The sequence below is a fragment of the Sceloporus undulatus genome, chromosome 5, assembly GCF_019175285.1.
Source record: "Sceloporus undulatus isolate JIND9_A2432 ecotype Alabama chromosome 5, SceUnd_v1.1, whole genome shotgun sequence".
Taxonomy (NCBI): Eukaryota; Metazoa; Chordata; class Lepidosauria; order Squamata; family Phrynosomatidae; genus Sceloporus; species Sceloporus undulatus.
Genome location: NC_056526.1, coordinates 25,425,061 through 25,441,840, shown reverse-complemented (window position 1 = coordinate 25,441,840; position 16,780 = coordinate 25,425,061). Strand labels below are relative to the sequence as shown.

The window sequence follows — 16,780 nt, the reverse complement described above, 5'->3', positions numbered from 1 at the left end:
GTCTTTTGTCATATGAAGGTATACTGTAATTAATGGATATCGGGAATATTTCATGATAGATAATTCCACTTCTTTTGGAGAACTAACTTTTAATTACTTTTTTTATAGTTACAGTGATCCGTTCTCACTAAATGGTGGCAGTGGAATCTCACATGGTTCAAGAGTTGTTTTGTACTGTTGCATAGTTATTTTAGCTGCTATAGCAAAATAGAAATTACTTCTAATATAATGGTGACTATTTCGGAGGGATATCAATGATGAATTACTTTTTTAATATTAAACTTGCAGGTTCCAAACTTGTCTCTGCTTTATGTCCCCTGCTGCATAACTTGAAACAGCAGCTAATAAAGGGGGCAAGAAAATAGTAAAAACAAGAGGCGGGGGGGGGGGGGGGGAGAGCAAACTATGGTTTGTTTGCCTGTGGCTTAGTGTGATGTGTGAACACAACCTACATACTGATGTTAGAAAATATAACAAACAAAGACCACATCCCTAAAAGATTGCAAGCCCCAAATTTGAAAACAACGGTGCTTTTTCCTTTTTTTATTTGGGAAAAGTGCTTCTTACAAAAGGCAGCTGCAGAGTAACAGACTTCAGCAACAATTTCTGATTCCATTTAAAAGTGAAAGACACAATCTAAAGGACAGAAGCAGAACAGTTCAAAGACAATCCAGCAGCATTAAATGTAATGGAAAGTTAAAATTCCATTAAGGGGGAAGGAAAGGGGAGAAAGAGAGAGGGAAGCTTTGGCAGCACCTTAATATCTTCCTAGCAGAACTAGACCTTGGTTAATTATTTGGCTGTTTGTTCTAGGGATAAAGTAGTAACATGCACATTGTACAGCCAATAAGAGTACAATTGTCTGAAATGAGGTATTCTGCAAGACAACAAAGGGCCTCTTAATTCAGAAACAGAAGGGATCTCTGATAAAACTCTACTTGTTTAACACAGATGATCTTCAACTTTGCAAAGGCAAAAATGAACACAGATCTCAGTATAGTGGTGTTCTAACTGGGTAATCTTGTAGTCTGAACCCGCTTTGGCTAATTGTATGCTTACACCTGTGCAACTCAAATACACACAAGAGAAGGAGAAAAGTGATTGGGAAAAGGGGGAAGAGAGAACTGGTGCCATGAAAGAAGTGCTCTATTCAAGTTCAGGTTCTATTAGCTAGTTTCAAAGAATTAGCTGAGAACCACATTTGCTTCAAAATCCAGATGGGTGTCAGATATCATGCACCAAAGAAAAGACTGTGTGTAGAAGGTGGGCAGGGTGAGAGAAGAATAAGGGAGTGAAAAGTTTTAATACACATATATACCAAGTTGCACAGCCCTTGGGATACAACTCTGCATTTTATTTGTATATACATACATAGAAAGTTCTCCTTTCACACACAAACACGTTTGCCTTTCATGCCAAACAGTAAAAACCCGGAACATTCGCGCCTGGTTCTGGTTACACAGTAGTAAATAGTAATGTGCAAGTAAACAAGAGGCCAAAACCACAAATGAACACATGAACATGAAGGTGGTGGTAAGGAGGTTTGGAATGGAGCTGAAGCCAGTCAAGAAAATACACCTCTGGCCTTGTATTTGAAGTAGAAAAAAATTGTTTCCAAAGTCCGTAGTGGAAAGAGGCCATCGGCTCATTTCTGCCCATCCCTCTGCCCCCCTCCCCCAGCACTGTACGACCAATGCTCTCCTGTTTGTATCTGGGCTCTTCAAGATGAATGTGGAAGTCCTGTAAACACTTGAACCCTGGAACTGGGTAAATCCCATCAGGAACACAGATATGAAGCAACAAGTCTAATCTAACTGTCTGACAGTTAAATTCATTTGTACAAAAACTAACATTTTAAAGGTTTATTTCATGTCATTTGTTTAACAGAGAAGAAAAAACACACTCCTGGGGCTGGTGGGGGTAGGAGGGGTTTGGAGGTTGAGGGCCTGGGAGAGGAGACAGACCCTGGGTAAAAAGTTATTACAACAGCAGCACCTGGAATGGATAGGCCTGCCTAAGAGAAAAAACAAAACAAAACACAGGCACTGCCACAACACCACAGGAAAAGAGCTACTGTCTGAAAATCGAGCAGACAGTCCAAACTCCACAAAGAGGTGCTATAGATCCAAGTCATAATAGTCTTCCAGCTCATCATGAAACAAGTCCCATTCATCCTCGGAGTCTGTCAGGTCATCATCGCCTCCTGCCGCCAACAACATGAGGAGCATCTCGCCCAGCTCAAAGGTCACCACCTCATCATCATCATTCTCAAAAGGATCGTTGCCCTCCCTCTCTTCAATGAACTCCCAGAACCGGTTTCTCCGCTGGGCCTGCAAGTGGAGCACAGGTTAGTGGCCTCAGGTCAGTGGCAGACTGACACTCTCCTCTAAAGACTCCACTGCCTATTTCTTGTTCTCATAGTCTAAATTCATCCACCCAAAAGGGAGAACACATAGGGTTTTGGGGAGTGTCAGGCCTGACAATTTAGCACCACAGATACCAGCAGTACACAAAGAAGCTCTACAGTTACTAAGGCTGATTCTACACGTGACAGTTGTATGAAAGGCAGAAAAGATTCAGGGATCACACACTTTTGCACCACTGTTTCCTCTTGGGTACAGTTTCTGCTAAACCATTGATTCAGTCACACACATATGCAGCAAGAGCCTAAAAGCAGCCACAGAAATACCACAGAAATCTGTGACCCATTTGGAGAACACGCTGTCTAACCACTGATTAGTGGTCTACCAAATGCTAAAACACCACCTATTTTTCCATTCCAAAGAAGCAGAAGAATGGTGGTAACTGTGCTGATGGGAGTCCTTGGCAGGTAGCTGTGCATAACTGGCACATTTCAATCTGTTTGGCAGACAACAAGTTCTTCAGATCTCCATTATATATTTTTCACTGAGGAATTTCCAAATCAGTGCTAGTCAGATGCAGCAAAGACAACAAAGGATTTTGTGGCAATTCAGGAAATAATACATTTATGACTACACAAGGCACAAAATCTCCTGTAATAATAATCAATTTGTTAAGTTTTTAAAATGCCACAGGACTCTACTCTTTCTGACTCAGGCACTAAGTCTGCTTTGACAGTTCAGTAAGAGAGGTTGTGTTGTTTATTTACAGTTACATACAGTTACAGTATGAAGGAGCAAGGATCATGGTATTCCATTTGTTTCCAAAATGAGAGATTATACATATTATTTTCTTTCCATCATGTTATAAGCAAAAGTTGCCCACTGGGCAAAGGAAATCTGAATGACTATTTTGCTTACGGTTGATCTGATATTGGAGCAGGGAGTGGTGACATGTTTCACAAAACACATGTTTCTGCACAAAATTAACCAACCTATTTCCCCATGACATTTTGTGGATTTCATGAGATTTCACAGGAATTGTTAACTTATTCAGTATTAAAGGTAAACATTTGTCTCCCTATGACTGGGTTTTGGGGTGTCAAATAGTGGTCTGATTGGCTACACGACAACATAGTGCCATCATGTTCTGTAAAAGATCCCTGGCTGGGATCACATCAAGAAGCAGCCCATTTTCAAAAGCAACCTTCATTATGATGATTAGAAAGAGGAGCATCTAATATCATAGAAAAAAAGGTAAACAGGGAGGAGGCTATGTGAATTTACAAATCTGAGTCCTATTTATTAGTCCCAACTGAAGTAGGCCCACTGAATTATTTGCTGATTCAATTCAATGGATCTACTTTAGTTCATACTAACAACAGGACTGAGGCCACTGCACCTGAAGTTTACTCCTTTGCTTAAACAAAATGAGGTACAGCCCTAATTGTATTCCATCACCACCAAAATTCTTTACGTACATCCTACTCCCTCCCCCTAAATTAAATGAACCAACAAAAGCTGTGGGACTTACTCTGTATCTATTTGAAGTTCCCACTTTCTGCCTCTGGGGCTCCTCTCGGCGGCCATCGGGATATGCGTGTTTGTAAAAACAGTTCCCTCCAAATGGGCAGCTCCCACGGCCTTCATCAAAATACCTGCATGGCTTGTTGCTGGAAAGGAAAATATCGCAACCCTTACTCACAGCATAGCCAATCAGAATTCAGTACTGCATTTGCTTTGTAATCGAGGTGATACTTTGAGGGTTTTTTTAAAGGGGGGGAGGGTATCACCATGGAAGCCATTTTAAAATCCGTCAAACATACGTACACAAAGGATAATGTGGATATGAAGACTCGAAATGTGTGCGCATGGGCAGGTGCATGCAAAGGAGAAATTCTGTACTAGCATGTACCATATTTAAGGAGAGGTTTTGATTGGGTAAATAAGGGAATAGCATGTGAGGTGTCTGGCACAAAGGAGTGACAAAGTAACTTGTGTGGCCTACATGCATCTGTTGATAAAGATGCATCTTATGGAAGGGAGAGGATAGGAAGGAGGTATGAGAGGGCTTTAGGTAACACCTTGCTCTTCTCCGTATACGCCCTTAATGTCTGCAGTCAAGCTTGGTCCGAGGCTGCAGGACTCATACCTCATTGCCTCCTTGTATTTCTGAATGAGTTTCTGCTTCTCTTCCTTCTCCTCCACCCAGTACTCACTTGGAATGACAAAGTTAGATGTGATCCGACATTCTGGGCAGGACCTGGGGAACGAACAGACTGCACTGCAAAATTCCACATATCAGGGGCACTATCTCCAGCTACAGACATACCATGGTATATGCTCTCCTTTAAAAGCAGTCTATTGTACCTCAGATCTTTGCACCATGTTTCTCTCGCAGCCTAACTCTCCCGGCCCCCAACCCCACCATTTTCTGAGATTCTCAATTCTGCCATTTCTCAATTACTTATGAGCATGGGGGGGAAAAACATTGCACACACAGACTCATTTTTCTTTAGATATAAATAAATTTATTTCTTTTTGTAACTTTGCTTTCTTTGATGTCCATATTGGTCTAAGTTTCTTTTTTCCAAGCCGACTTAATGGGTCACTGACTCAGTAATGAACTAGAAAGGCAAAAGCTTAGGAAAAACACATTTGAAACTCATCTGTCTCTTTCAACGTATGAACCCAAGTAAGTTTGTTTTGTAACCAATAGGACAGCATGTCACTACCATTTAACAAAAACAAAAGAAAAAAAAACCCTTAACATTCAAACTAAATGGATCTTGCTGACCAATCAAGAGTACCAAGGCCAAAAGGTATATCCAAAAAACTCCCCCTCAATTCTGAATGGTAACATTACTTATTAAACACAGTCTTGGGATGAAAGAGGGGCGATGTTGCAAGTTCACATAACATACTAATTTCTCCCCAAGAAACAAAGCACAACGGACATGGGGAAGTGCCTCACTTTATGATCTTGCTTTCAAATTGCTTAGCGCTCCTCCACTTGCGGATGCACTTGAGACAGTAAGTGTGATTGCAGTTGGAGAGGATCCCAAAACGACGTTCGCTGGGGTTGGCTTTCTCATACACCACCTCCATGCAGATCCCGCACACCATATCTTTGCTACGCTGGACGGCAAATGAGAGCTCCATGTCCTTCTCATGAGCCTCAATGCAAGACTGCAATGAAAAAAGAAATAAAATGACAGACAACCAATTTCAAAATGACAAACCTGAAATGTGGAAGGTAGTCCCCAAATCGCTATAAAATTCTCTATCTGTGAGGGTCCACAATTTTTCTAGTGCGATTTCCTGTCATCAAGAACTGAGTTCATCCCTTGTGCCTCTCTACTTGGAAGATCAACTCAAGGCAGATTCTTTCTACTTGGAAGATTGATTCAAGACAGTTATAACAGAAGAGTTAATTTGCATGAGAGCATAACTTACTTGCAGTGATGTGATGGCAAAAGATTAAGGAGATACTGAAAAGACGATTAGTACATGAATCCTGTCCCTCAAATAATTCTGTACTTACAGGAATTCTGTACAATACAGGAACAGAGTACTACCACTGTTGACTTCTCACATTTCAGTCATTCTTCATCTGCCTTATTCAATTTTCCATGTGTTGTGTTGTAGAATTCAAAGACATAGCTGTGTTAGTTTGGATCAGTATGCAAAGAGATCTAGTAGCACCTCTGAGACTAATTGAGAGAAAGAAGTCATAGACCAACTTCTTTCCCTCAGTCTCAAAGGTACTGCAAGATACCTTTGCGTATTTTGTGTGTCAAGTTAATTCCTCGTCTCTCTTTTCTGTTTCTGATGAAGTCTCTCATGGAAACGTATATGTACAGAAAATACATGGTCTTCACAAAATTGCAAAAGGTTTCTAAATGTATAGCAAGGTGTACTACCTTTTACAATACACTTAAGCAGCAACTGTGAATTTGCTATATATTAAAGCAGTGCTCCTTTATCTATGTGGTAGACTGACAAGTCCCCCATATGCTATTATGCCATATTATCATAATGACCAGCAGCTGATGGTTTGCTAACTGACCTGTGTACCATCACTTTGAGTAGTACTGTTTTAAAACGGAGTACAACTGCATGCATTCTCACAGCTCACAGAATATGGAAGCATTTTACATTCCAACAGGCCTGAGACAGGCAACCTGCTATCCTCACAATGTTCTGGACTAAAATTCCCTTACGCCCCACCTAGCATGGACAATGATCAGGAAGGTACCAGGTGGCCTACCCTTGTGACCAGCTAAATTACAGTCTAACCCTACCCCTAACTGCATTTTTTCGCTCAAATCAAGGTATAGTGGGACTATCTTAAAAAAGGAAAATTGTGTTCCCAGAAGCCTTCAAGATGTGCTTCATCTATGAAACAAAGTGTGGACTCCATATATGCCATACATATATGCCTTAATAAGCAAAACATGTGGCTTAAAAGCACTTCTGCCATTGTATTTAACTGTTGTTCAACTCTACCTTAAAGCAGTTCATGACACCTTACATCTCCTTTCACTCCCATCCCCTAATGTGCTCTTTTGTTGGCAAATTTTACAGAAAACCTTCTTGCCCTGAGGAGGCTCTCAAGGAACTTGCAATCCTCAAAATACAAGGAAGAATATCTTTAATATTAGACTTCATTCTGCATTTTCATAAGTCTATACAGTCGCCCTTCCTTTTTCACGGGGGATCTGTTTTGGATCCCCTTGTGAAAATGGAGTTTTGCATATATTCTAGCCCCATTGACTTGAATATAAGCACAGGCAAAAATATAAGCAAGGGATGCGAGTCCAAAGACTGTGAGAACGGAGGGAGGACTGTACATTGTTTCACAAAGATAAATGAAGACTGTTCTCTCTACCCACTTCCTATGAAGAGGCTCAATTATCACCTGACTGCTCTGAATATGGGTTGTTGACGAGCATGCCAGGCCCATCAGCCATTTGCCTGTGACCATAACAAGACCTATTTCAAAGACTTGTAAGGTTTGTAAGCTTGAAAATGGAAAAAAAAAGCCCTGAACTTTTTTGAATGGTAAACTGTTTAATCTATGGTTCTATAACAGGGTAGTGTGATATTGTCCTGTGTCTCACCTTTATGTGCAGAGATCGCTGTGCAGCATCAGCTGGATGGAGGACCTGTAAGCCACACATGTCACACACATCTCCATGGATATATACACAGTTTTCTCCATAACGGCATTCTCCTACTGCAGCATAGGGACATAGTTGTTTCTTCATCTCCAGGTTTGCTTGTTGTTTCTCATATTCCTCTTCAATGACCATTCCCTGCAAGGGTGCTTCAGTGCAGGAAGGAGCAGCTGTGGGGGGAGGAATCAGAATGATTCAGAACTTGTTCTTCTTCAAGCTGAGGATTTGAATGGCATTCTTTTAAATGCAGCGATTCCCAGATGTTTCGGATTTTAGCTCCCAAAATCCTAGACCACTGGCCAAGATAGCTGAGGCTTTTGGGAGCAGAAGTCCAAAACAACTGGAAGACTAGAGTTTGGGAATAATTGTTTTAAAGAATTATGATCTGAGTCACTTCATTAAAGAAAAATAATCAAAGAGGGATTACTCTAGTCATGATCCTTCCGTCTCCAGTAAAAAACTGCTCCAGTCTTGTGCTAATTTCTAAAGTAATTGCTGCTGTTATGTTTGTGGAACTTGAAATATTTTTTATAAAAGGCTTTTTCTAGGTATTTCAGCCACTTTATTTTAATGTCAAGTGCTGACCTGTTGCCCTTGATCATGACATAATCAGATCTCTCAAGGAATAAGGAACAATCTGCTTCCATGAAACAAATGTAGCATAAACCCAACTACGCTAGACTCAATGAATCAAGGACAACTTTGTAAATCAAAACTTAAGTAAATTCCATGATTCAATGTCTCCACTAACAACTGGGTTTTGGCCCACATTTGCAGATCTATTAACATGAGAGAAATGAGCAACATGAATTTGACTGCATGACAGTTCTTTCACAAACATCTACAAGTACAGAAATAACTGTATCATACTACCCTGAACACATCTGATCCCATCTGATTTTGAAAGCTAAGCAGGATTAGCACCTGGTACATATTTAGATGGGAGACTATCAAAGAATATCAGGGATTTCTAGGAAGAGCTTGAAAAGAATCTTGCCTCAAAACCTGGAGAGGTACTGTCAGTCAGAAATGGATTTACTCAGTATAAGACAGCTTCCTATGTTCTACTGGTATGTAGTGTAGTTCACTTTTATCCCATCATTCTGCCACTTATGTTTATGTACATAATCAGATACCAGAAATTAGCAATATAAAGATTAATTTCAATTACAGTAGGAGTGAGGAACCTTTGGGCCTAAAGGTGGTTTGGACTACTGCTCTCAGGATACCTTATTGCTTGCAAGACGTTTGGAAGTTGGTATCTAAAGTAACTTCAGGGCCAAAGATTTTCCACCCCTAAATTAGAGATTTACATGCACACATGGATACGTACTGTCCCTAACCATGTTACTAGCAAACGTGCCCCAGTGACTATTTTAACTTAATTTCAAAGTTATATATTTGTGAACAGCATGTCAGGGACAAGGTGGAAGCACGAATGGACAGCCTTTGAAACCAAATATCCACTATCTTAATATGACTTTGAGCTAAGCATGTAGAACAGGGATAGGTCAAGTTGTTTTAATTTGCTCCAACTGGTTTCAAATTTTATTCTGATATGATTGCTTTTTAATGTTTGTATGCTGTTATTTTTAACTATATTTGTTTTAACTACTGTAAGATTCCTTGACTCCCAAACTGGGAAAGGGGCACAGAATGGTGATGATAGTGTCCCCAGAAACTGTTTTTGTGTCTTTTTTTTATTTTTATTTTTATTTTTTTTTTTTTATTTTTTTTGCTCCTAAATGCCTCCTAGGGGGTATAGAAGGCATTTCCACATTTGGAAGCCCCCTGCCCGCCCTAGCCAGAGGTCAAACAGAAGTCTTCCCCTAAAAAATTTTTGACCATAAATGCCCTGTAGAGGCTGTGGGGTGCACTTCTCTCCCATCAATTTAGGCCCAGGAGGGACTTTTTTTTTTGAAGCAGGAAGTGAAAAGGTAGATATTTCTGCTACATTTGTTACCAAAATTGCTCAGGGCCTAAAACAGCCCAGGAAGGTCCAAAATCAAGGTGAAAATGCTCCCATGCCTCCTAGAGAGTGTTTGGGGAAATTTTGGAACAATTGAAACTTTTTTTTTGCAGGAGCAGGCATGGGGTGGGTGGATAGTGCAGCCCTTCATGGTCTCCTAGGGCTAAATCAGTCCCCCACAGTTGCCCCAATGGACAGGCCTGTAACTTAGCCCTTAGCCCTAACCGACATCTCTGGCTCTCTTTTCTTCCTCTTTATAGGCTTATGTTTGCATATCTGCTTGTGATAAGGCTTTGCTACTACAAGTAGTGTGTGTGTGTGTTGTGTGCCTTCAAGTTGCTTCAGACTTATGGCAAGTCTAAGGCGACCCTTAGGTCAAGGGGTTTTCTTGGAATATTTGTTCAGAGGAGGTTTACCATTGCCATCCTCTGAGGTTGAATGTGACTTGCCCAAAGTCCTCCAGTGGATTTCATGGATTAACTGGGAATCAAATCCTAGTCTTGAGAGTTGCATTCAAACATTCAAACCCCTATGCTGAGACTTCTGAATTAAACAAGGATGCATTGTATGTATGCAATTTTTATCTTTTATTTTATTGTTCACATGTAGTGCACACACAAACACATCTTCAGCATCTCTATGTAGGGATGAGAAACACTCCTGCTTGAAACTCTGAAGAGCTGCTGCCAATTAGCACAGGCAGTATAGAGCTAAATGGACCAATGGTGTGATTTCATAGAAAGCAGCTTCCTCTGTGTTCTCTCTCTCTTCAAAGCAATGTAACCTTCCATTGAACTGTTACGATATTTTAAGAGTTTAAAATCCCATGAAGTGCCAATATTGACAACTGCAGTTTATTATTACTACCATAAATAAACTTACCACGACCACAGTATGGCTGCCCAGGAACAAACTCCACTGCATTGACCCAATCTTCAGCTACAGCTCCTGCAGCTGCCAAGTTTCTGTCTTCAACCTCAGTCTCACCAGTGTTCACTTCAAGTGTTCCAGGTGATGGCGTCACATCTGTGGAAACTGAAGGATAGGTTTTTGCAGCTGGACTCACAGTAGTCACTTCTTCCCTTTTCAATGGCTTGGTATGTTCATATCTGATAAGGACAAAATGAGAACTGGATTTTCCCCTCCCCAGCAAAAACAGCAAAATATGTAGAACATTACACAAAATATCATTTATAAGAAACTGCTTTCAATATATGCACTATATGGCACATTAGAAGGGAAGGTTCTGTTGGTGTTCCTCTAGTACAAACCAGGCACCAGGTATACTGTCTGTGACTCCCCCCAACTTCATTTTAAGCACACACAATGTGTGACAAGCAATACCTCTCATGTGTTTGAACATTTGTGAATTTATCCCATCATTCTGCCACAGAGCATAGGGTGATATATACGGGATTATCACATTTCATTCTCACAAGCCTCCTGAGAAGTAGGTTAGACATGTCCACAGCCAGTCTGTCAGTCTTAGGGCCAATCTCCCTGATATACGAGCAATACTCTTGTCTACTACACCACACTGACTTTCAGCTTTTTCAGTAAAATAATATTTACCAAATCTAAGACGTTCAAATGGGACTTAAAAAATGCACACACACAGTGCATAAGATGTTTCATACTGGTTCAAGTGCAAGAGCATACACTTTCAAATGATATTCAGTTGAAACAGCATAGTAGAAAGTTGTCAGACAGTAAGGTGGTTCCTCCTACAGACACTATGTTCACAAAACATGTACTACGTGTGTATTTCTTTACTATTCTCACAGCTTGCCTTTCTTCTAAACAACCCATAAAGTTGTATATATTCCCTTTTTTCATTAGGCCAGGGGTAGGCAACCTTTTTGAGCCGGGGGCTGCGTTGCTGTCCCTCAGACAACTGGGGGGTCCGAAGCCAAAAAATAAATAATTAAATATATTTTTAAAAAATTTTAATAAATAAATAAACCGGGACAAATGTAGGACAAAATTTTCAAATGGTGTACACTTTTTTAAAAAAAAGTGGAGGGCACGTGAGAAAATTTGCTGATTTTTTTTTTTAATGCATGTTTCTGAGGCTTCTATAGACAATTGCCCCTGCGTGTGAGAGGCCAAAGGCCCTGGTGGCAATCGGCGGCAGGACCGGGCTGGGGCCAGTCCCAAGGCCTCGACGGGCCGCATCCGGCCTGCGGGCCGCAGGTTGCCTACCCCTGCATTAGGCTATGAGGCTAGGCTGAAAAACAGTAAGCTCAAAGTCACTAAGTGAATTTCACAACTAAGTAAGCATTCTAACCAAGGTCTCCCTTGATCTAGCCTGGCATTCAAACCAATACAGTGGTCTGACATCAGTTATAGTTTGCATATGTTACTCTGGTTTATTATAATATTAGGGCTTTATTCAATCCCATATCCCTTGCATTAAAACATTTAAATTTTTACAAGGCATTGTTTGCACTTTTTTGAGAATAAAAATTCAATCCCATCTTCAAACAAGCCAGTGCTCCTGGTTGTCAATAATCATATTGAACATACATTCCTATATGAGCTTCAAGAGCAGTTGACTGCTTCATGCATGGCCATGGTGATTTTGCAGAAGCTAGTTTAGCTTAAAAATAATTAATAATGTCTTATTGAAGAAAAAGTAATGGTTCTAACTTGGTACTAGAGACAACTCATTTCTAAAGGCCATGTATGGAATATACAAGAACGATTTTTTACTTCCAAGTCATCTTATTAAGCAATTCAAAATCCTGCTAAAATTTACTTTTAATAGTTCAGGATGACTACTATCACAGTAGTGGACATCAGATGTGTTGGGCTAATTGTAAGCTGCCCGAATTCCCAGTGATTGGGAAGCATATAAATAAATCCTATTATTATTATTATTATTATTATTATTATTATTATTATTATTATTATTATTACTACTACTACTACTCTTTCGGAGGTATGTGGTCTCTTCCAACTCTATGAGAGTTGTAGTCCAACCCATCTGGATGACACCAGATTGTAGACAGTAGCTTTGAGACGTAAAACCCAGAAGAGGAAATTTCATGCATGCCAAAAAGGTTACCAATAAGCACAAGTCCCATCTGCAGTAAAGGCATTCATATTATAGAACATGTGTATTATAACCTCCTTTTTGTATGGAGTTCAGCAACTGGGAGATTTCAAGATCAACTTCATTGATGGTCTAACTAAGGATATCTTAATACTATTGATATACAGTCGTCCCTCCGTTCTTGCAGTTTTGGAAACCGTGTCCCTTGCTTAGGCACGAGGGATGAATAGAGGAGGAAATAATGGGGCATGTGCCCAAGGTGCACATGCACTCCCACAGGGACGCACCTATATTCAGGGCTTTAATATATGGAAAACTCCATTTTTGCGGGGGGGGGGTGTGTGTGCTCTGGAACGGGTCCCCTGTGAAAACAGAGGGTCAACTGTCATTGGCAAGCAAAATTGTGCTAAAATGGAACACTGCTATCGCAGCTAGGAAAACTGGCATTTAAGTGAGGAAAAAAGACAGAAGTTTTTATTTAAAGACTTGATTACCAAGGACCAGGGAAAGTGACATTCATAAATCAGATTGTTCAGAAACGGCTTTCTTTGACTAGAGTTTCAATCTGGCCCATCTTCTTATTTAATTTATTGAATAATTATTGCTTTTGGAACATTGTAAAAACAAATAACTTTGAATAAGTACATGTGTGATCAATATTAACTTTAGACAACAATCTTCAAATGTAAAATGCTTTATGTGCTTTTTTTAAAAAGCCATTTGAAATAAGATAGTAGGCACCATGCAAAGAGACTAGCACCCCTTTTAAAGCACTGTAGTAGTTTTTAGTAGGAAGTGACACTACTGTAGTACAGAGAACTGCAGTTGAAAGATTTGATTATGAAAACAGTAGCCATTAAGTCCAACATATGAACAGGCTAGATGGAGTAGTTCCTTCCCTGACATATGCACAAATATCTGCAGGGAGAGGCAAGGCTCATCCTACAATTAAGCAGAGTGAGACTGCTTCAGGCAGCAGATATTTGAAGTTGGCAGAAAGATGTTGAAGAAAGTCATGTGCCATATGGCTTGCTCTGTAATTCCTAGCCTGTTGAGTACTCTAGATGGAGGATATTCTCCAACTGCCCATACTGAAGCAAGATTCAACTGCCATTTGAACATGGAATAGGAGGGGGCATCATTTTGTTTTCACTTCAGTCAGTAAAATGTTTTGGGCTGGCCCTGAGGAGCTCTCTAAATTTACAGCTGTAGGGGGTGAAAGCTTTCACATGATCTGTAGAGGAGGGGTGAACTACAGACCCATTCAAATGATGGACTTCCTTTGATGAACAATATCTGAACAGGGCTACTATAATGTCAGCACTGGTAAACTCGAGGAATTTGCATTAAGAGGTCACCAATGGATCTCGCTATTAAATGCACTTAGAATTCCTCAATTTATTCCTCTCGAATTAGATAAGGAAGCAAGCAAACAACTGAGGGTGACTGGTCATGAATATGGGAAATTAATTCCTCGTTCAGAGCGAGAATATTCAACCATATTTCTGTACCTGCAACGATCTCCGTAAGCACAGCATCCTCGCTGAAAATACCTGCATACCATGGCAGACTGACTAGTGTAGAGATCATGGGAGTAACGGCAGTTGTCTCCCTCCTTGCAAACGCCATGCATGAAATACCTGAAAGACAGAGCATTGCAAAGATGGCTCAAGCAGAAAGGTGAACATTCTCTAGAGTCTAGAAGTTTTAAAGGAATACCATTTTGCTTGGTACAAAGAAGTGACAAGTAATGCTGAATAATCTAGCATGACAAAACTTCAGATTTTGTGACTATTGGCCTAGCTATCCCTTATGGATGTCTAATCCACTACATCTAATAGGAGCAAATTTCCTAAATATGTATTTTGTGAAAGAGTACCTGATTAGGCCTGTTTTGAATCCAGGCCCATCTGTGTCACTGGATAATGCACTACTCTCCCTCCCCACAATTAACTTATTGATGCAAAATTATGAGGGCGTATCTTTCCTTCAAAGAATTTTCCAGGACACTGTTTCTGAGCAACTGCCCTTGAAGGGAAGGGGGCAAGGACTTTGTTCTGGCCAGACTCCAACAGGAAAAGATGAATAAAAATCCAACTCTTGTGCCTCTTAGCTTTTAATCTCATTACATAATCAACCCAACCTTTCAGAGATATATGTATTATTTCCCTTTTCTTAATTATCACTGTTAGCCAAGTTGTACAATTTTATTTCCTCTGACCCTTTGAAGTACAATCTTGCACCTCAAAAGAGTTCATCTAGAGAAGATGGGGAAAATGTTCACACTAGCCATATTCAGCCCCAAGCACCATTTTTGCAGTTTGCAAAAACACCTCTCCAACCAAATTTTAAATTAGTGTAACATCTGATTTTTAACTGGAAAATCAAATTGCACTGGAGAACCAAACTGCATTTTACTGACCATCCTTTACTGCTTTTGTTCCCAAATCCACAAATAGTTTTGTGGATTTTGGATGTTGTCCTTTGCTACATGGCCAACATGGCTATGCCTAGATATGCCTTTGTTCCTAGATAACTCTAGTCATTTGGATGCGGGCTGCTTTTGATAATGTATAGATCCTCTTCCTTACCACATCAAAACCTTTTCTCTCCTGCTTCATACTTTTAAAACCACCTTTGCCTGAAGAGGAAATGCTTCCAAACCTTGCACAAGAAATTTTATGTCTGTGAAGTCAAAGGCTTTCATGACCAGCAACCATAGTTTTTTGTTAGTTTTTCAGGCTATGTGAAGAGTTTATTCCTGAAGTTTCACCAGCATCTGTGGCTGGCATCTTTACAGAATTCTCTAAAGATGCCAGCCACAGATGCTGGCAAAATGTCAGGAATAAACTCTTCTAGAACATGGCCACATAGCCCAAAAAAACCCCACAAAATCTAATTTTATGTCTTTTAGTTTAGTCTAACAGAAATATTTTAAATACTCTTAATGCAGTAGATCCTGTTTGATTTTTTAAAAATGAATATTGAACCAGCACTCCAATCTGTCAAGATCATTGGAATTCTGATCCTTTCCAGTGGGGTATTCATTACCAACTCACCCCCATTTGGTGTCATCTGTAAATCTGATGAACATACACTCTATGTCATTACTCAGCTTATTTATAAAGATGTTGAGCAATGACAGCACAGATGCCTGTGACACTCCATTAGTTACTTCTCTCCAAGATGAAGATTATGGAAAGCTACCACTGAGGAAGAAAGCCCTAGGAAATTCATAGTTGCCATAAGTCAACAGGTGACATGAACACACATTTTTTAAAAAGACTATTACAACAATAATCAATAGGATTGCATTGTCCTCTATGTCAGTTTGACTATTTTCGCCATCTCCATTGCCTTCCATAATATTGTCTCCCTCCCCCATGATCCATTTAGGAACAATACGCCTATTAGCAACTATTGTCCATGATAAATGTCTATGTTCACCAATTGCTTATGGACAATAAACCATATTTTAGCCTTATATGAATGAGGTGCAGTGAGCCTTAGGCTCACACCCCCTGCTCCACCTTCTGGTGAAGCTATTAGAAAGAGCTCAGGCACTTTTGCTTTGGGTTTTAACTAACTACTGTTCAGTGTTACAGTGGTATTTGGGTCAGTCTGAAGTATAGTTTATCAAAACACATCCAATCTTGGTTGAAGAATCTCACTTACTTCAATAAACCAACTATTTCATGTGTATATTTTTAAACAACATAGTTGAGACTAACCACAATTAAGGGTTCAGAAATAACACTAAATTGCAAGCAACTAAAAATGGAAGCAGAAGTTTCTGTTCTTCTCCTCATAGCAAAGTTGAAGGAGGAGATAGGAGAAGAAAAGAAGCCTGAAGCTTGTACATGCAAAAGCAAACCATAGTTTGCTGAACTGCAACTAGTCACTGAGTGTTTACATGAGCCCCACATCATAGCATTAACTGAAATATTTTCTCTCTAAGAGATGACACAGGCTGTTTTAACTTCGGTAGATACTTCTGCTGAATCATTCTTTTCATGTTGCACCCTTTATTTTTAATTATATTATTATTTTTTGTTCATGCCAAATGTAACCTATAATATAAACAAGGCTAAGGAACCTCCACCTGCAAATCAGTTTGTGATTGCATCCTGTCTGGGGAATGATGGCCTAAATATCCTAAAGGCACCAGATTCTCTTTGATCTTGGAAGCTAAGCAGGGTGAGCCTTTGTTAGTACT

The 16,780-nt window shown here is 39.9% G+C and overlaps 1 protein-coding gene across 4 annotated transcripts in view; it reads right to left on the bottom strand.

The window, feature by feature from the left end:
* Positions 1-514: 514 nt before the first annotated feature.
* Positions 515-16,780, bottom strand: part of MKRN1 (makorin ring finger protein 1) — a 32,428-nt gene continuing 16,162 nt past the window's right edge. The window contains exons 2-8 of one of the 4 annotated variants that reach the window (XM_042468501.1): positions 14,076-14,204; positions 10,392-10,618; positions 7,484-7,710; positions 5,335-5,549; positions 4,513-4,623; positions 3,895-4,033; positions 515-2,330 (exon numbers count right to left, since the gene is read on the bottom strand). In XM_042468501.1, coding sequence (XP_042324435.1) covers positions 2,118-2,330; positions 3,895-4,033; positions 4,513-4,623; positions 5,335-5,549; positions 7,484-7,710; positions 10,392-10,618; positions 14,076-14,204 — 1,261 coding nt within the window. In that variant the 3' untranslated portion in view covers positions 515-2,117. The remainder of the gene's footprint in view (positions 2,331-3,894; positions 4,034-4,512; positions 4,624-5,334; positions 5,550-7,483; positions 7,711-10,391; positions 10,619-14,075; positions 14,205-16,780) is intronic. The other 3 variants (XM_042468504.1, XM_042468503.1, XM_042468502.1) reach the window with 3 other exon arrangements.